At 43.2% G+C, this 23,515-nt stretch overlaps 1 protein-coding gene across 5 annotated transcripts in view; it reads left to right on the top strand.

The window, feature by feature from the left end:
• SVOPL (SVOP like) overlaps window positions 1–23,515 on the top strand; it is a 95,435-nt gene that overhangs the window by 34,326 nt on the left and 37,594 nt on the right. For 4 of the 5 annotated variants that reach the window (XM_070369209.1, XM_070369210.1, XM_005909791.2 and 1 more), the window contains 7 exons: window positions 763–888; window positions 1,947–2,075; window positions 10,431–10,504; window positions 15,903–16,108; window positions 16,901–17,012; window positions 17,803–17,884; window positions 19,950–20,039. In XM_070369209.1, coding sequence (XP_070225310.1) covers window positions 763–888; window positions 1,947–2,075; window positions 10,431–10,504; window positions 15,903–16,108; window positions 16,901–17,012; window positions 17,803–17,884; window positions 19,950–20,039 — 819 coding nt within the window. The remainder of the gene's footprint in view (window positions 1–762; window positions 889–1,946; window positions 2,076–10,430; window positions 10,505–15,902; window positions 16,109–16,900; window positions 17,013–17,802; window positions 17,885–19,949; window positions 20,040–23,515) is intronic. The other variant, XR_011463949.1, reaches the window with a different exon arrangement.

Raw genomic sequence — 23,515 nt, forward strand, 5'->3', positions numbered from 1 at the left:
TTCGCAGTGCTCTCCTTTGTACCTTGAGTTATGAACCAGTGACTGTATTTATTCAAGAAAAGAAAGTCTATGTCTTGGGCCTGAGGTGTTTTTAAACTTTGATGGCATTGCTGTCCCCCTGTGTTGCTGAGCCTCCTATCTGTAGACAAGCAAATGGAGTCATGGAGAAGTGAATAACTTCACCAATTCATCCAGTCCTGGAGGTGGGGCCGCTCCTCAAGCAAAGCCTCTGTCCCATCTCATCCTCTTACAATGCAGGTTGAGGCGCTCCTGGAGTGGGGGTATGGAGTGCATGTAATCCAGTTCAGTTGCTCAGTCGTGTCCAACTCTACGACTCCATGGACTGCAGCATGCCAGGCTTCCCTGTCCGTTACCAACTCCCTGAGCTTACTTAAACTCATGTCCATCAAGCTGGTGATGCCATCCAACAATCTCATCTTCTGTCATCCCCTTCTCCTCCTGCCTTCAATCTTTCCCAGCATCAGGGTCTTTTCCAATGCGTCAGTTCTTCACATCAGGTGGCCAAAGTATTGGAGTTTCATCTTCAGCATCAGTCCTTCCAGTGAATATTCAGGACTGATTTCCTTTAGGATGGACTGGTTGGCTCTCCTTGCAGTCCAAGGGACTCTCAAGAGTCTTCTCCAACTCCACAGTTCAAAAGCATCTATTCTTTGGTGCTCAGGTTTCTTTATAGTCCAACTCTCACATCCACATGTGACTATTGGAAAATAGGAGGGCTTTAACCTTCCTTCTCTCCCCCAGGTTTTCTGGCTGGCTGGCTCCCTGCTCATCATCGGCCTGGCCTCCGTGGTCGTCCCCACCATCGGGTGGCGCTGGCTTATCCGTATTGCCTCCATCCCTGGCATCATCCTCATCATGGCCTTCAAGGTGATGAAGCTTGTGGGCTCCCTCTTGACCTCCCCTCTGGTTGGCCCAGTGGCCTTCTTGGCCTACAGATATCTTTCTCATGCCCAGGATCTTTCTCCTTTATTTAAGTATCTGTCTCTGTCGGTTTATGAGAAAAGGGTGTTTTGGCAGATTTAATGCACAAGCCCAGTCATGAAGCTGTGAATGCAGGATATGTTTGGGGGAGATCAGGCAGGCAGTGAATTGTAGAGTGAGGGGTGCTGGGGGGAGGCCAGCTGGAAAGACAGGCCTGTGTCCAGGTTACAAAGAGCCTGGACGACCAGGGGCCCTGGCGACGTGGCAAGGGTTGCATGCTGGGGAACAGGTACTGGGTTTTGTGGAGGCTGGTGGGAGGGAAGATGGAAAAGGTCAGAAAAGCAGTTAGAAACAATCAGATTAATCCTGGTGGGTGATAAGGATGACCTGAACTGCACTCTGGCTGGGGAATGGGGAAGAGGATACTGCTGGGGGAGATGCTTTGCTGAGGAAGAAGCCACTGGTCTTCATCGGGTGAGGCACCAAGAGCAGGGGGCCCTTCAAGTTGATTCTCAAGGTCCTCGTGTCAGTGGAAGGCTGTGCTGTTTTCTGAGTGTGGTGTTCAGAGTATGCCACCATCAGTGGGTCGAAACCCTCTGTGATTGGGATGGTTCCTGCACTGTGGAGAGTTCTTGGGTTCCTGGGGAGGGCCTAGGTGATGGAGGAGTAGAAAATCAGTAAAAAGTAAAGCAGTAGAAAGAGCCCTGGGAGGCAGGTCTTTACAGATTGGGTGTAAGAATTTCATGGTATTAGGTTGGTTGGGCCAAACTGGTGTGCAGCTTAGTATCAATCCACTGTCACCCTAGACGGGACGATGGCAAGGAGATGGCCACTTCTCGTTCTCTCAGGACTGCACGAGTGCACCTGCTGTATTCTTGCCACAAAGCTCGCTGCATCCTTACTTCTCTGGAAACTGGGATGGTGTAGTGTATGAAACTGTGATGGTCGTATCTCTGGGGTCCACAGCAGTTGCAATTCTGATGTTCTTTGTCACCTATGCCCAGTTTATCCCTGAATCTGCTCGGTTCAATGTCTCCACCGGGAACACTCAGGCTGCCCTGGCTACACTGGAACGCATTGCCAAGATGAACCGCTCAGTCATGCCGGAGGGGAAGCTGGTGGAGCCCATCCTGGTGAGTCGTTCTCCAACCAGGGGTCACCAGAAATCCCCTTAGTGGTGGAAGGTGAGAGGGAAGGGGACCTGAGCCCTCCAGGGGCAGGACTAGGAAAAGAATGGAGGAAAATGAGCCTAAATCCAGCTCCGCCTTGAGCCTGGTGGAGCCAAGTAACGCAATATCACTTTTTTCCCCCCAAATTTTATTGAAGTATAGTTGGTTTACAATGTTGTGTTTAATTTCTGCTGTACAGCAAAGTGACTCAGTTACATGTTTTTTCATAATTCTTTTCCATTATGGTTTATCATAGGCTATTGAATGTAATTCCATGTGCTATACAGATGAGGCAGTCAACATCTGCCAATCCTGGATTTCCAATCCTCCTTGCCCCCCCGCCCCCCCTCAACGACCACAAGTCTCTTCTTTATATTTGCGGGTCTGGTTTTGTTTCATAGATGAGCTCATTTGTGTCATATTTTAGATTCCACATGGAAGTGATACATTTGTCTTTGACTCAAACTTCACTTAGCATGGTAATCTCTAGGTCCATTCCTGCTGCTGCAGATGGCATTATTTCATTCTTTTTAATGGCTGAGTAGTAACCCACTGTGTGTGTATATGTGTGTATACACACACACACACACACACATTACACCACATCTTCTTTATTCACTCATGTATCAGTGGACATTTGGGTTGTTTCCATATCTTGGCAATTGTAAATAGTGTTGCAATAAATACTAGGGTGCATGTATCTTTTTGATTTATAATTTTGTCTGGCTATATGCCCAGGAATGGGATTGCTGGGTCATATGGCAATTCTATTTTTAAAGTATTTTAAGGAACCTCCATACTAATTTCCTTAGTGGCCACACCAGTTTACATTCCCACCAACAGTGTAAGAGGATTCTCTTTTCTCCACATCCTTTCTGGCATTTATTACTTGTAGACTTTTTATTGATGGCTGTTCTGCCTGCCTGCCATCACTTTCCTCATCAACAAAATGGAAATAACAGCATCTGTCTTACAGAGCTAGTCACATGTTATTGCCACACTGTTTATAGCCGAGAGATTGTTTTATAATTTTATTTTCCTTGTACTGGCCTCATCTTACTGATACCAACTGTATAAACCTCATAAATGATTTTTTCAAAGCAAAATTTGGCATTTAAATTCTATTTTTAGGGTCATTATCGAGAGTTATTGACGTTTTTTACTTTTTTATTGTTGTCAAAGTCAATTTTTACAGTTCCTTTTTTGTCTCCCTCCCCTTTGTGTTGGGTTAATTTGGTTTCTTATTTAATATGTAAATGCTGGATCTGTGTGTGTTTAATTGGATATAAGAAGCATGGAACAGATCTAGCTTTGCCATATCCAAATAACTAACACTGATGTATTTTTATTGACTAATCCATCCCCTATGTATTTAAATTTATTGCTGAATATTATGTTCTAAACAAGCTTCCCATGTGGTGCTAGTGGGAAAGAACCCACCTGCCAATGCAGGAGACTCAAGAGATGTGGGTTTGATCCCTGGGTCAGGAAGATCACCTGGAAAAGGAAATGGCAACCTGCTCCAATATTCTTGCCTCGAGAATCCCAGAACAGAAGAGCCTAGTGGGCTGTGGGCCATAGAGTCGCAAATAGTTGGACACGACTGAAGCAACTTAGCAGGCATGTTCTAAATATTAGGTTTGTTCAAATATATATGGGATTTATTATATACTAGAACATTAGTTGTTGGTCTAATGTAACAATTATAGTATTTTATAATAAGTTTTCATACTTGTAAAGTACGTACTCATTATCAAAGTTCTTTTTCAGAATTTTCCAAGCTATTTTCTCAGGCCTATTTTTCATTGCCGTTGCTGCTGTTGTTCAGTCACTAAGTTGTGTCCGACTCTTTGTGATCCCATGGATTGCTGCACACCAGGTTCCCCTGTCCTTCACTGTCTCCTGGAGTTTGCTCAGACTCAGGTCCATTGAGTCAGGGATGCTATCTAACTATCTCATCCTCTGCAGCCCCCTTCTCCTTTTGCCTTCAGTCTTTCCCAGCATCAGGGTCTTTTCCAGTGAGTAAGTTCTTCGCATCAGGTGGCCAAAATATTGGCATTTCAGCATCAGTCCTTCCAATGAATATTCAGGGTTGATTACCTTTACAATTGACTGATTTGATCTTGCAGTCCAAGGGATTCTCAAGAGTCTTCTCCAGCACCCCATTTTGAAAACATCAGTTATTGGTCCTTGATGGTCCAAGGCTTATGGTCCAATTCTCTACCATACTTGACTACTGGAAAACCATAGCTTGACAGTACAGACCTTTGCTGGCAAAGTGATGTCTCTGTTTTTTGATATGCTGTCTAGGTTTGTCATAGCTTTCCTTCCAAGGAGCCAGCGTCTTTTAATTTCATGGCTGCAGTCATCATCTGCAGTGATTTGGGAGCCCAAGAAAATAACTGTCCCTGCTTCCACTTTTTCCAGTTCTGTTTGCTGTGAAGTGATAGGACCAGATGCCATGATGTTATGTTTTTGAATATTGAGTTTTAAGTCATCTTTTTCACTTTCCTCTTTCACCTTCATCAAGAGGGTCTTTAGCTCCTCTTCACTTTCTTCCATTAGAGTGGTGTCATCTGCACATCTGAGGTTGTTGCTATGTCTCCTGGCAGTCTTGATTCCAGCTTGTGATTTAACCAGCTCAATATTTCATGTGATGTTCTGTGTATATAAATTAAATAAGTTGGGTGACAATGTACTGCCTCAATGTACTCCTTCCCCAATTCTGAACCAGTCAGTTGTTCCATGTCTGGTTCTTAACTGTTGCTTCTTGACTTACATACAGATTTCTTAGGAGACAGGTAAGCTGGTCTGGTAGTCCCATCTTTTGAAGAATTTTCTACAGTTTTTTGTGATCTACACAGTAAGAGGCTTTAATGTAGTCAATGAAGTATGCTGTAATTAGTAATGTAGTAATGTAGTCTGTAGTAAGTAATTAGTAAGCAATGTAGTCTGCTTTAATGAAGCAGAAGTAGATGTTTTTCTGGAATTTCCTGCTTTCTCTATGATCCAACAAATGTTGGCAATTTGAACTCTGGCTTTCTAAACCCAGCTTGTACATCTGTAATTTCTCAGTTCATATACTGCTGAAGCCTAGCTTGAAGGATTTTGAATATAACCTTGCTAGCATGTAAAATGAGCACAGCTACACAGTAGTTTGAACATTCTTTGGCATTGCCTGTTTTTGGAATTGGAATAAGAACTGACCTTTTTCAGTTCTGTGGCCACTGCTGAGTTTTCCAAATTTGCTGACATATTGAGTGCAGCACTTTCACAGCATCATCTTTTAGGATTTTAAATAGCTCAGCTGGTATTCCATCACCCCCACTAGCTTTGTTTATAGTGATGCTTCCTAGCCCACTTGACTGCATACTCCAGGATGTCTGATTCTAGGTGAGTGGCCACATCATTGTGGTTATCTGAGTCATTAAGATATTTTTTGTATAGTTCTTTGTATTCTTGCCACCTTTTCTTAATCTCTTCTGCTTTTGTTAGGTCCTTACCATTCCTGTCCTTTAGCATGCCCATCCTTGCATGAAATACTCCCTTGATATCTCCAATTTTCTTGAAGAGATGTCTAGCCTTTCCCATTTTGTTGTTTCCCTCTATTTCTTTGCATTGTTTGTTGAAGAAGGCTTTCTTATCTCTCCTTGCTATTTTCGGGAACTCTGCATTCATTTGGGTGTATCTTTCCCTTTCTCCCTTGCATTTCACTTCTTTTCTTGTCTCAGCTATTTGTAAAGCCACCTCAGACAACCACTTTGCCTTCCTGCATTTCTTTTTCTTTGGGATGGTTTTGGTTACCACCTCCTGTACAGTGTTCCAAACCTCCATCCATAGTTCTTCAGGCACTGTCTACCAGATCTAATCCTTTGAATCTATTCATCCTGTCCACTATGTAATCATAAAGGATTTGCTTTAGGTCATATCTAAAAGGCCTAGCAGTTTTCCCTACTTTCTTTAATTTAAGCCTGAATTTTGCAATAAGCAGTTCGTGATCTGAGCCACAGTCAGCTCCTGGTCTTGTCTTTGATGACTGTATAAAGCTTTTCCATCTTCAGCTGCAGAGAATATCATCAATCTGATTTCAGTATTGGTTATATGATGATGTCCATGTGTATAGTCATCCCTTGTGTTGTTGGAAAAGGGTGTTTGCTGTGACGTATGTTTTCTTGACAAAATTCTGTTAGCCTTTGCCTTGCTTCATTTTGTACACCAAGGCCAAATTTGCCTGTTACTCAAGGTATCTCTTGACTTCCTGCTTTTGCATTCCAATCCCCTATGCTGTTAATTTGTTTTTTTTTTTTTTGGTGTTAGTGCTGGAAGGTCTTGTAAGTCTTCATAGAACCATTCAACTTTGGCTTCTTCTGCATTAGTGGTTGGGGCATAGACTTGGATTACTGTGATGTTGAATGATTTGCCTTGGAAATGAACCAAGTGAACCAACCAAAATTGAATGATTTTTTTTTTTTAGAAGAACTTTAAAGTGAAGTGGGAGTGAAGATCTCTTTAAGCCCCTATTTTCATTTCCTCTGGATATATACCCAGAGGTGGGGTTGCTAGATTCAAAAGCAGAGACATTACTTTGCCAACAAAGGTTCATCTAGTCAAGGCTATGGTTTTTCCTGTGGTCATGTATGGATGTGAGAGTTGGACTGTGAAGAAGGCCGAGCGCCAAAGAATTGATGCTTTTGAACTGTGGTGTTGGAGAAGACTTGAGAGTCCCTTGGACTGTAAGGAGATCCAACCAGTCCATTCTGAAGGAGATCAGCCCTGGGATTTCTTTGGAAGGAATGATAATAAAGCTGAAACTCCAGTACTTTGACCACCTCATGCGAAGAGTTGACTCATTGGAAAAGACTCTGATGCTGGGAGGGATTGGGGGCAGGAGGAGAAGGGGACGACAGAGGATGAGATGGCTGGATGGTATCACTGACTCGATGGACGTGAGTCTGAGTGAACTCCGGGAGTTGGTGATGGACAGGGAGGCCTGGCGTGCTATGATTCATGGGGTCCCAAAGAGTCGGACATGACTGAGCGACTGATCTGATCTGATCTGATCTGATGGAAGTTCTACTTTTAATCTTCTGAGGACTGTCCATACCACTTTCCACAGTGGCTGCACCAATCTATGGCAGAGCCTGATCTTGACCCAGCTGTTCCTCCATGCCTCAGATGGGTCCAGGGCAGCAACAGCTCTCCCCACTCACCTCCTCACATCCTACTCCCTCAGGCATTGTATAACCACAACAGGAGGGTGATGTCAAGGGTACAGGTCTTCTGTGTCCTGCACACAAGTCAGAGGTGGGCTTTTCTGGGTGTTCCTGACTTTCCCAGGACATCACTGATGACAAAAGCATTGTAATCCCACTGCCACCTGACCTGGTGCTGGATGTGTTGTGAGATAGAATGTGCTTGATAAAAATGCAAAAATGAGAATTCAGTGCCCCAAACTTCCTCACGTTCACAGTTTTCATTTGGTAAGGTGTTCTTACTTTGCTTTGTGGAGTGTTTCCCCTAATTATTCCACATGCCTCAAAACCCAGTTGTGAAACAAGAACCTTGAACTTTCTTCCAAAGAATTAAGGATGCTTCTGTTATTCTAATTTTTTTTTTTTCTGGATTTTGGAAATAAAAGTTTGTGGTTCAGAGGTCAGGACCCTACTATTAGGCAGTATCAGCTCTCTCCTACCTTTCTACCAAGATACTGACAATTACATTTTATCATGCAAAGCATGGTGGGAAGACTAGTTGCTAGGCAACAAGGATTAAATGAAAGAAGTTGTTATGCTTTGTAGAAACTGGCACATAATCTCTGGCTGTGAAATTTTGATTGTCAATAGCATAAAAAATAAAATTGGGTTCAGAGAGAGAAAAAAATTTAGAGACAAAACCATGGACAGCTGAATGATCATGAGGGTCTGATTGTAGAGTTTTTTGCTGTGGACCATTTTTTTAAAGTCTTTATTGAATTTGTTACAGTACTGCTTTTGTTTTGTGTTTTGTTTTTTTTTTGGCCAAGAGGCCATGTGGGATCTTAGCTCCCCGACCAGGGATCAAACCTGCCCCTTCTGCATTGAAAGGTGAAGTCTTAATCACTGGACCATCAGGGAGTCTCTGATGCGTATTTTTTTTTTTTAACCCAGTAGTTGCTCCAGGACTGAGGAGCACTGAGGTCCACTTCTCTCCTCTTTCCTTTTTCCCTCCTCGCTCTTCCACCCCTCCTCCTCCATCTCCTATCCCACTGAGTATTAGTTCACTTGGGCTGCCATAATAAAATAGCATAGACTGGGTGTCTTAAACAACAAATATTATTTTCTCACAATTCTGGAGGCTAGATGTCCAATGTCAAGGTGTTGCAGAGCTGGTTTCTTCTGAGGCTCCTTTCCCTGGCTTTTAGATGTCCGTCTTCTCCCTGTGTCTCCATGTCATCTTCCCTATGTGTGTATTCTGACCTCATTTTATAAGGACATCAGTCATATTGGATTACAATCCACCCTAATGACCTCATTTTAGCTCATTTAACTCTTTAAAGACCCCATCTCCATTCTCAGTCATCTCTACAACTGCCCCCTACCCTCCTTCCTCTTATATCCTTCTCTTCTCTCCCCCTTCTTTCTTTCTCCCCCTTCATTTCTCTTGACTTCAGCTTGCTGCCTCCATCCCTCATGCCCATTAAATGATCTTGTTCTTCTCCATGGTGGTCTATTGAGCAAGGCCTTGTGAATACAGAGTTGTAAGCGAGGGACCCTGCCTTCAAGTCTCCTAAATCTGGTTAGAGAGGTAAGACTCACATAGGAAAGTATCAATAACATAACAGAACCCAGATGCCTAGAACCAGGCGAGTGGCCTGGGAAGCAGGGTGTGGAGGATCAAAGCAGAGAGGTGACTGTAAGCCAGGTTGGCAGAGCCACCTGCAGGGAAAAGTGGGGCAGACATTGCACACTGAGAGGAGAGGCAGCCTTGGGGAGGAAAAAGGCCAGGAAGGAGGAATGGTGTGAGCTGAGACCAAAGGTAGGGATGAGCAGTGGATTCGGTCACATAGGTGGTTATTAGGATGCTGTGTGGAGGAGGCCAGGCAAGATGCTGTGAGCAGTGGAGCCTCTGCAGCTTCACTCCTGAGATGCTTTGCGGGCTGTCTGAGGGGGGGCCATTCCGTGAAGAAGCTGAATAAGTCCACCCATTTGGGTTGTATAGCCAAAGGTTCAGAACCAAATGACTTATTAGGATAAAATTTATATGTTTATATATAACTCAGCTTTCTGAATCTCCAGTGACACTTGGGGAGGTGAGGGGACATAGTTGTGTCTAAACCCAGGGGACATGGCAGAGAGGCAGGTGGGAAAGACCCAGACTGGCTCTGTCTTCAAACATCTGTGTGATCTTGGGCAAGTCACTTACCCTCTCTGGGCCATGTATTCTGTGTTGGAAAATATGAGGATAGGGCTGGATCAGAGGTTTTCCAAAGATGAGTGACCAGAGTCCCGAGATATAGAGCAGATGAAAGTGGAGTGTCAGTTGCTCGAGTCCACCCCCAGTGAAATCTAGGAGCTGAGCCTGAAAGTCACGGAGGCAGAGGACCTCTGAGTCCTCTGGGAGCTCTTCCTGTGACAACAAAATCCAGGACCCCCAGACCACACTTCTGGTCTCCCTGGTCGGGGTGCCAAGGGTGGGATGCTGTAATCCCAGGTGGATTTGTGAGAAAAGAGTAGTTGGTTTTCAGCTGAACACCCTCCACCTGAAATATTCCTAGCTTTACATAAAAATCCATTACTGCCTAATCCTGTATAACTCAGCCTTATTTTGATCCAAACATAGTTCATAGGCACTGGCTATGGACAAGAACTTTTACTAAAGACACACAAAGAAATTGGACACTGTATCCTGTTTCCAAATTTAGGCCACTTGTTTTTTACATGAATCTCACACTTTTTTAATATTAGGGTTTTTTCATCTTAATGTTAAAAGAATCTCGATCAGTTTCATATTTGTTTTTATATCCTCCTACTTTCTGTACTCTATTCTACCTCTCACCAGTACTGGTGAGAAGGAGAAGAGCGAAAGCATTAGAACCTTAAATTCAGTGGGTCTTGGTTCTTGCCAGTGATAAAAAAGTATGCAGAGACTGATTGACTTAGACAAATGTGTTAAAGCCAGTATTTATGGGTTTGGATGAAGGGTATTCAGGGAGCGGAGTGACCGTCTCTCTGCACAACATTCCCACATTGTTCTTGCTTTCTCTGACCTAAAATATTACAGTCACCTTTGTCCATTCTTAACCCACTTAATCTGTTCTGTCTCCCCCTTTCACTACCCCAGGAAAAGAGAGGAAGATTTGCAGACTTATTGGATGCTAAATATTTACGGACCACATTACAGATCTGGGTCATATGGTAAGAATGATATTATTTCAAAATTAGGTTTAGGGAGGTTCAAGAGGGACGGGATATATGTATACTTACAGCTGATTCACATTGTTGTACAGCAGAAACTGATACAGCATTGTGAAGCAATTATACTCTAATTAAAAAAAAAAAAAAAAACTAGGTTCAAATAAACAAACATTTTCAGTGGGAGAAAGTCCACTGAAGTAAACTCTTCCTGAGTGCTCTGGGGAGAAAACACAAGGCAGACACCAGGAATGCCTTATTTTTTTGCTTAACACCACAGACCAAAAAAATAGGTATAAAATAACAATATAAAAAGAGAGAGAAAAATCCAAATCATCTATAACCAGTTTTTAAAATTTTTTCATTTGAGTTCTGTACTAAGCTTTTGCAGCCTGGTCTCTTCCCTCATCACTCTCCAGGAACTGATCCTCTGAGGTCACTGAGAGTCATATTCAAAGGAATAGATTCAGTGGCTCTCTCTGTGCAAAGATTTTCTAAATAGGACACAAAAGGTACCAACGCTAAAAGAAAAGATTGATGAGTTTGCCTACATTAAATTAAGAGCCTGAAAAGTATGCCACCAACTGAGAAAAGAAATTTATAGTATATTATGTCCAACAAATTATATATACATGTTATATATATTATTAATATATGTTACTGTGATATAACTTATTTCAACAAGAAAATCATACCTGACCTGGTAGAGAAATAGGCCAGAGACTTGAACAGCCACTTGACAGAAATGTGTATCAGATAAATACATGAAAGCATGGTCAACCTTAAAGTCTCCAGGGAAATACAAATTAAAACCAAATGAGAAACCATTACAAATCCACCTGAATGGCTAAGTTAAAAAGACTGTATCAAGCTTTGAAAGAAAGAAAGTGAAGTCGCTCAGTCATGTCCAGCTCTTTGCGACCCCATAGACTGTAGCCAGAGAAGGTGATGGCACCCCACTCCAGTACTCTTGCCTGGAAAATCCCATGGACGGAGGAGCCTGGTAGGCTGCAGTCCATGGGGTCGCGAAGAGTCAGACATGACTGAATGACTTCCCTTTCTGCCGGGGTCCAGCCCCAGCAGGATCCAGGAGTACCCTCAGAATGACGGCCTAGGCAAAAGGAGATAGCAAAGCAGAGAGCAGGGCTTGATCTTCTTTGATTAACACAGAAAGCCAATAAAGCTCCTGGCACAGAACTTGCTCTGTTCATGGAGGCCACAGGCGCCCTCTCGGTGGGGTGAGGACGCAGGACGCCCCCTCCCTGGTGAAGACGCAGGGCGCCTTCCTGATTGGGTCTTAGAAGCCCAGGCAAAAAAGTGAACTCAGAGAGCCCCTGTGCCCCAAGGAGTCATCCTGAAAGAAGAACAGAGAGAGAAAAGGAGGAAAAAGAAAAAAAAAGAACGACACGGGGAGACCAAGCTTCGGTGAGCGAGGCCCATAACTTTATTTTCAAAAGGAACTTTTATACCTTGATTTGTACATAGAGGGAAATGAAAGATGCAAAGTCATACAGAGTCAGCCCAAACATTACATCTGTTTTGTCTTTATCAAAACCAGGATTTTTTCTGCATACCTTTCCCATAAACAATGTTGTGCACCATATCTTCTGGCCTTGGAGGCCTGTGGACATTTTATGACCCTTTTTTGATAAAGGCTGATCAGCCAGAAAACTTGTTTTCCCTTAAAGTGTTTCTTCTTTATTTTTCCCAGCCTCAGAATGTACTAAACAGAGTTACATTCTCACGGAGCAAAGGTGCAGTGGATCACAACAAAGAAGGAACCAATTAGCTCAAAGGTCTGATGTGGTTAATTCCAAGGCTGCTACTTGTTTTTCTTACATTCCAACTATGTTAACTAATGCACTCCCAGGTACACAATGGATAAGGGATACGGGCACTTGGCAGCAAGCATTGGCCCAATGATGAAGCCCTTTACCAGTACTATCTATTCTAATAATTTTTCATCCCTTAAAGGACTCTATGCTCATTAGGACTTTTAGAATGTTTTGGCTTCCCATGCCTTTCAAGGTTGGGGAGTTGTGAACAGTCATGTGTGTTAATTGCAAGAGTATGGATAAACCTGTCAGGCAAGCTAGAATGCCAACAGAGGGATTAAAATAGAAATATTCCTTTCATGCCCAGGAGACTTATTAACTAAAGCCCTAAGTTGACCTTTTCCAGAGAAAGGTGGTCGGAGATAGCCCCCTATTAATGACAGAAGAGTTGGTGAAAGGCACAAAATACTAAGACAGATTCTGGTTTTGGGGTAGATGCTCGAGCAGATTCAGGGGGTCCCTCGAGGCCTGACCCACCTTTGCCTGTCAGGTTCTCTTCCGCATGACCTTTGTCATGGGTGGGATCTCCCGTGGTGGCTCCCAGCACCTTTCACTTTCACTTTCATGCATTGGAGAAGGAAATGGCAACCCACTCCAGTGTTCTTGCCTGGAGAATCCCAGGGATGGGGGAACCTGGTGGGCTGTCGTCTATGGGGTCACACAGAGTCAGACATACCGAAGTGACTTGGCAGCAGCAGCAGCAGACTGTAGCCTACCGGGCTTCTCTGTCCATGGGATATTCCAGGCAAGAGTACTGGAGTGGGTTGCCATTTCCTTCTCCAGGAGATCTTCCCAATCAAGCATTGGGAAGGATGTAAAGTAACTAGAAATTTTATACACTGATGATTGGATTTCAAGTTAGCATGACCACTTTGAAAAACTGTTTAATGATTTCTACGGCAGTTGAAAGTATGCATAACCTATAGCTCAGCAGTTTCACTCCTAGATTTATATTCAACAGAAATGCCAAGTAAAATAAAATAGCATTATTTTATTTGTAACAGCCCCAAACTAAAAACAACCCATATGCCCATCAACAGTGTAATGGATAAGTTGTGTTATATTTGTGAAATAGAATACCATACAATAATAAAAATGAGAAAACTCGTGCTCTGCCCTCAACATGGCTGAATCTTACAAATGTAATAATGAGCAAAGCAAGTCAGACACAGAATGCATAATACATGCTTCCACTTACAGAAAGATTCAGAACAGTTGAAACTTAACGATAGTGTTTGAATTCAGGAAATTGGTTGTCCGCCTTTCCCAGATATAATCACTAAAAATACATTGATGTGTCTCCTTTTGAGACTTTTTAATTTTTAAAATACTCTCAGTATTTGGAAATTAAGCAAAATTTAAAGCTACCTTAATAACAAGATGATTATTGTCTTCTTTTTAAATATTTCAATATTACATGATGAGAGTTTCCAAGCTCACAAGAGAGCAGAGAGGATTTACTTGCCACTCAGATCTGACAATCACAGATATTCACCCACTTGTGTTGGCTGTTTTTTTTCCTGTTCTGAAGTATTTCCAAGTAGGCCCAACACTTCATGCCATTTCATCCCCGGGTACTTCATTAGGAGTCTCAACTACCTGAGGACATTTTCTTAGGTGATTCCAAGCCTATAATCACACCAACAAGGTTAACAATTGTGAGACTCACTTGGTGGTTCACTGGCTAAGACTCTGCACTCCTAATGCAGGAGGCCTGGGTTTGATCCCTGGTCAGGGAACTAGATCCCATGTGTCACAATTAAAGAGCCGCAACTAAAGATATCATTTGCCACAACTAAGATCCGGTGCAGCCAAATAAATAAAATATGAAAAAATATTAACAATCATCACTAGTATCATGCAATGTGCAGAATATATGTAATGTCCCTTAATTATCCCCGTATGTCTTTTACCTGTGGCTTTAATAACCATTTCCATAAAATAGGCATGAGGGGGCTTCTAGGAGGCTGACTTTATTCTTTTTCTTCAGTTTGATATATGAACTTTTCTGTATGTTATGTTTACATTTAAATAAATTTTATTTTAAATATATAAAAATATAAGACTAGACCAAAAAAAAAAGAGAGAGATGAAGGAAATATAAAGCAAAAGCAAAAAACCTTGCATGGCTTCCTGACCTCCGAAACGCAGAATTCTAAAGATGATTCCCAAGATTTCCAACACCTGGTGATTTAATCAAACACTCACTTGACTGTCGGTGTGAAGGCAGCACATGGATGTAGTTAAGTATGGTTATCAGACTTAAAACAGGTAACCTGGATTAGGCAGGTGGGCTCAATCTAATCACCCGAGTCTTTAAAAGTAGAGAAGTCTCTCCAGCTGGAATCAGAGCTGCAGCAGAAGAGAAGTGTGAGATAAGGCAGGCTCATGAGAAGGACACGACTGCTGTTGCTGATTCCGCAGACAAGGAACAAGCGGAGCCTGCAGAAGCTGAAAACCACTGGTCGGCAGCCAGCGAGGTCGTGGACAAGAGTCCTTCAGCCTGTGCAGCTGGGTTGTGCCAACCGTCTGGATCAGCTTGAAGATGGATTCTCCCATAAAAAGTGGAGCAGCCCCGCCTACACTGGCGTTTCTGCCTCCTGAAGACACCGAGCAGAGAAGTCAGCCAGACCCACTGAAGTGCTGAGCTCCAGGACTGTGAGATGATACTTGTGAACTGTTGAAAGCACTGTTTGTGCTGCTCACATGTTGGAGTAGCTGCAGAGAAGGAAACTGCTACCCAGTCTGAGCTTGCAGTGCTTGCTGCATGACAGGCAAGTAGAAGTCAAGGTGTTGAGGCAAATTACAGTGACTTTATCCAGAATGCCAGCAGACTGAGAAGATGGTGGACTAAAGTTTTAAAGAACCATCTTAGAGTAGCCTTCAGGCTGCGCTTTAGCTGAGGGAAAGATGGAGGTGGGAGGATTCGAGATGAAAGGGTCATGACAGGTTGCAGACTTCTTGGAGCCACTGGCCTTCAATGGAAGCTTAACATTTCTTTGTTCTTCTGTTTGCTCACAAGGTTTCTACAAAACTTCAAATCGATATTGGTTATTTTTACTCTACCGCCCCTATCTCTGCTTATTTGCAAGGTTTCTAGGCTGAAAATGAACTTATTTACAAGTAGTAGCCAAAACTAACACAGGACCACCTGGGATGGGAACTTAATAAGTTTTTGGGCACAAGCAACAGTCCTCTGATAGTTAACTCTGTATTCAGGGCTAAAGTAACAGAGTACACGAGCTAAAGAATGAGGGGGGCAGTTTCAACCTGGTGTTAGTTCTGTTCTGACTCTGTGACAAAACTCTCTCCTGGCCTGAGGGGGTCCTCTGGGCCCTTTCTGCTTTTTCTTGCAAATCCGTTTCTCACCGTGCAGTGTCTGGTGAAGGCCACCCTCCAGTCTCCCCCTGAAATGTGACCCCACTTTCCCCTCCCCTCCTTTCCCCTCCCACACACCGTACCTTCCCCTGAAAAGCTCTTCCTGCTTCTCCCCACCTCTCACGGGGCTACTCCTTCTTCAGGCCTGGAGGCAGCCTTTCCTGATGCCCATCTTTTCTTGCTTCCAGGCTGGGCATCTCTTTTGCCTACTACGGGGTCATCCTGGCCAGTGCCGAGCTGCTGGAGCGGGACCTAGTCTGTGGCTCGCGGTCTGAGTCCGAGGTGGCCGTGACCGTGGGGGTCTTGGAGGAGAGCCAGAGCCCCTGTTACTGCCACATGTTCGCCCCCTCCGACTACAGGACCATGATTATCAGCACCATTGGCGAAATTGCTCGTAAATGTCTCTCTCTGTTGGGTGGCTCTCTGTTTTGGGTGGGGGACAGGCAACTCAGAGCCTCATAGAGAAGAGTGGCCTGTCATACACTTGGTTCCTGCCTGGTAGGACTAGACGAGTCCCCAGATCATGCTGACATATCTCCAGTGTGGATGAATGTAGGGAGGACAAGTCTGGAGGCATAGAGGTTTGAATTACTTTATCGAATCAATTCTAAGATGCATTCCCCCACATTGTAATATCTCTGCCACTGGGATATGTCTTACAGTGACTTATTAGGTTTCCCTTTGGAAGCACTGTTTCTGCTTTAATAGGCATAAAATAATGGTACTTAATCATTGGCACCTTGGACTTCCCTGGTGGTCTAGTGGGTAAGACTCCATGCTTCCACTGCAGGGGGTGTGGGTTTGATTCCTGGTTGGGGAAGTTCCACATGCTGTGTATATACCACCCCCCCCCCCAAAAAAAAATTCACGGCATTTTGAATTTGAAAAACAGCATAAAATATTTATAGATGGAACAAGTGGGCAGTTTAGACCTATATGCAGTAATACACATCCTGGGCATAAAATGTACTTCGCATACACCAATACTTGTTTTTCTCAGACCCACATGGGAAAAGGATGTGGAAAGAGCATGATGCTGATGACAGTGTGACTGTGTCTTGGCTGCAATACCCATGAGGTTTGGATTAAGTTGTTTCTTTATGAAATGACAAGGAGGAAACCATGCCAGTGTTGATAAACGCCATTTGCTGTCAAAGTTCTGAAAATTGTCTTTGTTTTTTTCCAGTGAATCCTTTAAACATCCTGGGCATTAATTTCCTGGGGAGACGGCTGAGCCTTTCTATTACCATGGGATGCACGGCTTTATTCTTCCTGCTCCTCAATATTTGCACCTCAAGGTATTTGCTCTCTGTTTGCTTTGGAACAACCTAGTTTTGAGTGGTGGTTTTAAAATGAGGTCTCCTGGGGACTTCTCTGGCAGTCCAGTGGTTAAGACTCCATGCTTCCACTGCAGAGAGTGCATGTTCGATCCCTGGTTGGGGAACTAAGATCCCACATGCCCCATAGCCAGAAAAAAAAATGTAAAATAAATAAAACGAGGTCTCCTGACCCATGGCCTTCAGTGCATGTCAGGAACAAGTCCCTTTCCCTAGGAAAGTAGAGTACAAGCTGCCTCTGCCCGTCCTACTCCCTTTTTGCCCCTGAACAGAACTAGCCTAGGGGTATTGAGTACGCTCACCAAGATACTTAGGATCTTTATACAAAGCTTCCTTGAGAATGGGGACTGTAGTCGCTGACCAAATGAGCTGCATCGTTGTCAAGACAGTGATGTAGACAGCGTACCTGTGGTGGGAAAATTCACTGCACGCAATTTGTGACCCTAGGGTGGCCTCATTCATAATATGTATGACTTATTCTGCACACTCTACCATTTTCCAGGAGTGGTCACAGAGGTGTGCTCATAGTGGGGAGAGGACAGGCTGGAACGGCACAGTTTGGGGGAACGGGATTGAAGGTCTGAGTCAGGCTTTTGCTTTAGGACCCCACGGCCTGGCCAGCTGATGAGCCGCACCCTGGGGACCTGGTCTCCACGGGTGTGTGTGTGTTGGCCGCTATAATGCACCGGGATGGGGGCCCCGGAAGGCCCTCCCATACTGCCTTTGTAATGTCTCCCTTCCGGCTCCCTAGCGCCGGCCTCATCGGCTTCCTCTTCATGCTGAGGGCTCTCGTGGCAGCCAACTTCAACACCATCTACATTTACACTGCTGAGGTTAGTTTTGGGGAAGGGGTTGCTTACATCAAGGTGTTTGTCTGTAGATAATGCATCCCTGGCTTCTGCTGACTTTTGATGAGTTTCTAAAAACATCCTATTAAAATGACATCAGAAGGTATATTTGATGTGGTCTTTCTCTTGCCCCATGGGGTCTAGTGAAAGTCAGTCTCTGAGAAGAAAGATAGGACCTTCTCCCTTTCTCAGTAAATCACATTCATGTTAACCAAAACAAACAAACAAAAAAAACCACCTCATTGCCCGCTTACCCTGCTTCCTGAAGAAATAGGGCCCATACCTGCATGTTGCTGATATAATGTAAAGCACCCTATTTCTCTCTTTTTGAAATTAGAATGTATTTTTCAACTTTTTTCTTTTGAAAGATCACATCCCACTCTGCTGTTTGTTGTGTGTGGCTTAAATTCAAATATAAGAGTAATTTATCTTTAATTTATTGAATTATTCCATATACTTAATACATCTACTTCTGAGGGGGCTCCTCAGAAAGCCCCAGTTTAAAAAGCAAACATTCCTAGAAATAAGCAATGTCTGAATAGGAAACAGTATTTTAACTGACTTTGTCTTTCATTGAGCTAAAGAAAGTGGTGCTGTAGGGACTGCTAAGGCTTCATTCATTTTCATGTCAGGAAAGGTAAAAGTCTGTTCAGAATACAGATATTACATATCAAAATCATTAAAGCCACAGGAAAAAAAATTCTTGTCCTCTCATGTAGATTAAAAATAGGATATTATAACATATTTGACATATATCAATACATAATTCTTCATTTAGTTCCATTGAAAAAATCTAAAATTGTGAATTTGTGAACTTAAAGGTCTATATGTATTGTGGTATACCTCTAAGGTTATATTTGGAATATTCAATTTAACATATTTTGGAACATGTTCATTTAAAGGGTTACTTCTAAGTATTTCTTCCCCTGATGCTTATGGCTTAAAAAAAAAATCAAAGATGTGTACCAAAAGATGATTGTCTTGAATTATTTCATCTCCTAGAATTGTCAAAAAACAAAAATATTGATAGTAGAGCAAAGATCGTCTCTGTGTATCTGAATCCATTGTTTTCAATAGCCAGTAACCTCATTTTCCACAAAAAGAAAAGAACTCCATGAAAAGGCACTCAGCCTCCAGGTCGTCTTTATAAATACAGCGGTTTCCCCTGGGGCAGGATAGCATCTTGTTGCATCTGACAGATGGTGTCTAGAGAGGTCACATGCTTTACTTTGCTGACTGATCAGTATTACATAGCACTCAGAGAAAAATTTCCAAAATTAAGCATTCTTTCATATATTCTCCCTATATAGTCTTCCTATAATCCTCTTTATTAAATATTTGCCTATCAAGAATTCTGAATCAATGAAGTACAGATTTTTGGTGGTGGTTTAATCAATAAATCATGTACGAGGGTTACGACCCCATGGACTATAGCCTGTCAGGCTTCTCTGTCAATGGAATTTTCCAGGCAAGAATACTGGAGTGGGTTGCCATTTCCTTCTCGAGGGGATCTTTCTTACCCAGGGATAGAACTTGGGTCTCCTGAATTGCAGATTAATGAGGTCTTGCTATAAATGAAAGAAAGCAGACTGTGCCATATGGTTTTGAAATGCAAACATGGGGGATGGTGTAGTATGTATCTGACACTTCAGTCAGTTCCCTGTATCTATATTAAAGATTTGCTTGGATTGTTGTTGTTTGGGGTGTATTTTCTTTCCATTCAGTAGAACCACCTTTATATGTTTATAGCTCTAAGGTGGAACTCTATCTGATTCCAAAGTTTAGCTTTCTAAAATCAAATTTGGAATATTAAACACATATTTTGGAATTTGCTCACTGAAAGGATAATTTCTAAATGTTCATTGTCTGATACTGTTAAAATTCAAAGTTGTGTCCCTGATAAAATGAACATCTTCTATTCTTATCCTGTCTATATAGACTATTTGGCCTTTTATATATTAGCAAAGCCTGACCCGGGGAGGGAAGAACAGAGGACTTGGGGAAGAAGGAGTCTAAACTAACTGATGCTTTCTACACTGGCCCCATCCAGGTCTACCCCACGGCGATGCGTGCTTTGGGGATGGGGACCAGCGGCTCCCTGTGTCGCATTGGAGCAATGGTGGCACCGTTTATATCCCAGGTACAGCCCAGCAGTCTCGGTAGGGAGGATATGTCTAAGGGAGGTGGGGAAAGAGTGGCCTGAGTCCCTTCAGGTTAAGGGTTTAACCAAATATTTGTCTACTTGAGTTTCCTTGCGGTGCTGTTTTCTCATTGTCTGGTGAGTTTGGTGGGAAAAGAGACTAAATCAGTGCTTCCAGTCAACAGCTTGTATTGTGCCGGACATTGTTGGTGAAAGATGCAAAGGACACAGATGACACGGGAATTGGAGCTGTTGAGTGACAGTGGGCTCCAACTCTGCTGTCAAGGGCGCAATTGAGAAACAGAACACAAACATGCAGGGAGGCTGAACCAGGACGCAGGGAGGAGGCCCTGGGACGGGCAAGTCCAGCACTCAGGCAAACCAGTTGCAGGCTGGGAGAAAATCCAGAGGTGATCAGGACCATGGTAGGGGGACCTTGTTTCAGGAGGGAATCAGAGGCAGCTATGGTAACCCACGTGGTCATTGTTCCTCAGAGGGACCAAATGGCTTGCCCCTCTGCACTGGTCATTCTGTTTTGGCCACAAGAAATGAAAATCCACCTGCTCTGGCTGCAGCCAAAAACAAGAGTGAGGTTGGGTGCTGGGTGGGCCTGATCCAGGCTGTGAACATTGTTGGGGACCCAGGCTCTGCCTCCTCACATTTGTCTAGGGCCTGTGGTCACTGAGCATTCAGACTGTGTGCCCTCAAGACCAGTGTGCTGTGCTTGCCCATGGACCTTGCTCCTTACAAATCCCAGACATCTCTCCTTAGATCTAGCTACCAGAAGATACCAATGTGCTCTCTACAACCCAGAAAGATGCTCTCCCTGCATCCCACTGGCCATGCCCGGTCAGGTGTTCATACTTGAGCTACATCAGTTGCAGCCAAAGTCAGGCTTATGCACAGAAGCAGCTGGGTGGCAGGTTGCGGGGGGTGGCGGGGGGGCAGATTTTGGAGAAAGTTTTGGGTTGACGTGGGCTGAGTAGACTGTAATGTGTATTTCCTACAATTTAACAGAGGATTTTGCTACCATTTTTCTTAAGACTATCTTGGGCATGTTTTGCCCTCTCATCTTTATTTGTTTAAAAGTTTTGTTATTTTTGGCTGCGTTGGGTCTTAGTTGCAGCACTTGGAGTCTTTCATTGTGGCATGAGGGCTTCTTTCTAGCTTTAGAGCACAGGCTCACTAGCCCCTCGGCATGTGGGATCTTAGTTCCCTGACCAGGAGTTGAGCTCAAGTTCCCTGTTTTAGAAGGTGGAGTTTTAGTCGCTGGACCCTCAGGGAAGTCCCCCCCTCGTCTTAATTTAAAATGAGGGCAGGTTTGGTCTTGCAATTTTGCTTTTCAGAGTTCTTTTGTACTTATTACTTTACCATTTCAGAAAAGAACAAAATGGTGAACAGCAGCAGTAAAATATTGATCCTATTGATCAGACTGAGGTATAGTTGGTTTTCCAGACTCCAGAAATAGAGTCTCTTGGGCTTCCCTGGTGACTTAATGGGTAAAGAATCCACCTGTAATGAGGGAGACCTGGGTTTGATCCCTGGGTTGGGAAGATCTCCTGGAGAAGGGAATGGCTACCTACTCCAGTATTCTTGCCTGGAGAATTCCATGGATAGAATAGTCTGGCAGGCTACAGTCCAACCGGTCGCAAACAGTCAGACACAGCTGAGCGACTAACACTTACTCAAGGCCTCAGTAAGTGTTAGCTAATAACAGTAACAATGATCAATAACAATCAATGCAATGTCACGGTCTTGGTAGACCGGGACCTGGGGATTGGAGTCGACAAGAAGAAGGACGCAGGGGACCCAAGTATCGAGTGAAACAAGGGTGCTTTATTTGCAGAAACCGCATGTTCATATATCTTCATACAAGGCGGCTTCAGGCACTTAAAAAATTGAGCAAAAACAAAGCCAGGCAAATAACAATCTTCAAAGGGCCAGAAAGCATTCCATATCCTGAGTAAGAGGGGCATAACTGAATAGATTACCTTTAAGTAAAAGGTCACTGAAGGGAACCGCTGAAAGGAGTCACTGAAGGGAATCCAAGCAGGTGCCCTTTCTCATGATCTCAGTCCTGAGAACTGCATGCAGCTCTGCTCGTTCCTGGAAAACAGGAATAGAGAGTCCTTGAGAAACGGCCCACAAAAGAAGAAAATAACATTGGATCAATTAAAGTTGAACGTCCCCTGACAGTTCCCCCTTTTTTATTTTTTCATAATTGGGGGTGACTGTAGATACTTTGTGAAAAAGGCTCTGACGAATTGAGTTTGTTTAGTTTGAACAATTTTAGTTGAAAGGCATCGATATATTACAAATATAATCACCAGGATAATTACCAGTGTTGTAGTTCCAGATCCAATACTATGTGTAATGCTTTGAAACCATCTTCGAAGGTCTAGCCCAGATACTTGATCAGCCAGCTGTTCAGCTAAGGTTTCCAAATTTTTGGAAAAGGGTAGACTCTTAGAGAAGGTTTCAAGGGTTTCCTTTTGCAAGAATTGTACATTTAAGGAAGCATTATTATGTATATCTTGCAAATGAAATTTGATCTGATCCCATTTGTAAGCACTATGGTTGAACCAAAAAGGAGTGATACAAAATTGAGTAGAATTCCAATTCCAATTTAATAATACTTGTTTTTGTAAATCTATTAATTGATCTCAAACCCATTGGATGGCTGTTTTTAATTCCTGAATTTTATCTTGAACTTTTTCATCTATCTGAACCTGAGTGACCCATATAGTATGAGCATCTTTAGTCCAATTTTGAATAAAATTATGTGTTTGAATTGAAGTTTGTAAAGCAACATCTGCAACAGCAGCAGTGGTGCAAATGGCTGTTAACCCCCCAAAACAAGAATCAACCATCCAATGAATCGCTTAGATCGTCGGAGTAATTTAGTGAGTAACTGGGAGGCAAGTCTTGCCATGGGACCCTCTTTCCAGGGTCGTTGGAGATCTACTGGCAACCACAGACTACGCTGAGATCAAATAATCAAAAGGGATTCATTTTTTAGAGAGATAGAGGAATTAAGACAAGTATACAATTTGCAATCTGTACAAGTCACAGAACATAAAGTCTTATTAAATTATAAGTTTCCTATGGCTATAACAAAAGGGGAACACAAGCTTGTATAAAATATGAATGATTATAATGGAAGGAATAGTTACTATGACTGGTTCCTGTGAAATATCCAGTCCAAGTTCCAAGTTTTTCAGTACTTGTAGCACGCTTCCAGATGTTTTATTGTTCAGGCCCAATTCGTTTATGGAGGATGATTTGAGGGCGAGGAGGTGCCATTCTGCCGTCAAGGCAGCCAAGGAGTCTTTGTCATGAAAGTGTTCCACTGAACTGTTGGTAATTTTCCATGTTACTTGAGTAACATAATCACACATGGTACTATTAATATCATCTGAATAGTTAGATAACCACATACCATAGGGTCCCCAATCAACAGTGGTGTAATTGGCCAC

The sequence above is a fragment of the Bos mutus genome, chromosome 4, assembly GCF_027580195.1.
Source record: "Bos mutus isolate GX-2022 chromosome 4, NWIPB_WYAK_1.1, whole genome shotgun sequence".
NCBI lineage: Eukaryota > Metazoa > Chordata > Mammalia > Artiodactyla > Bovidae > Bos > Bos mutus.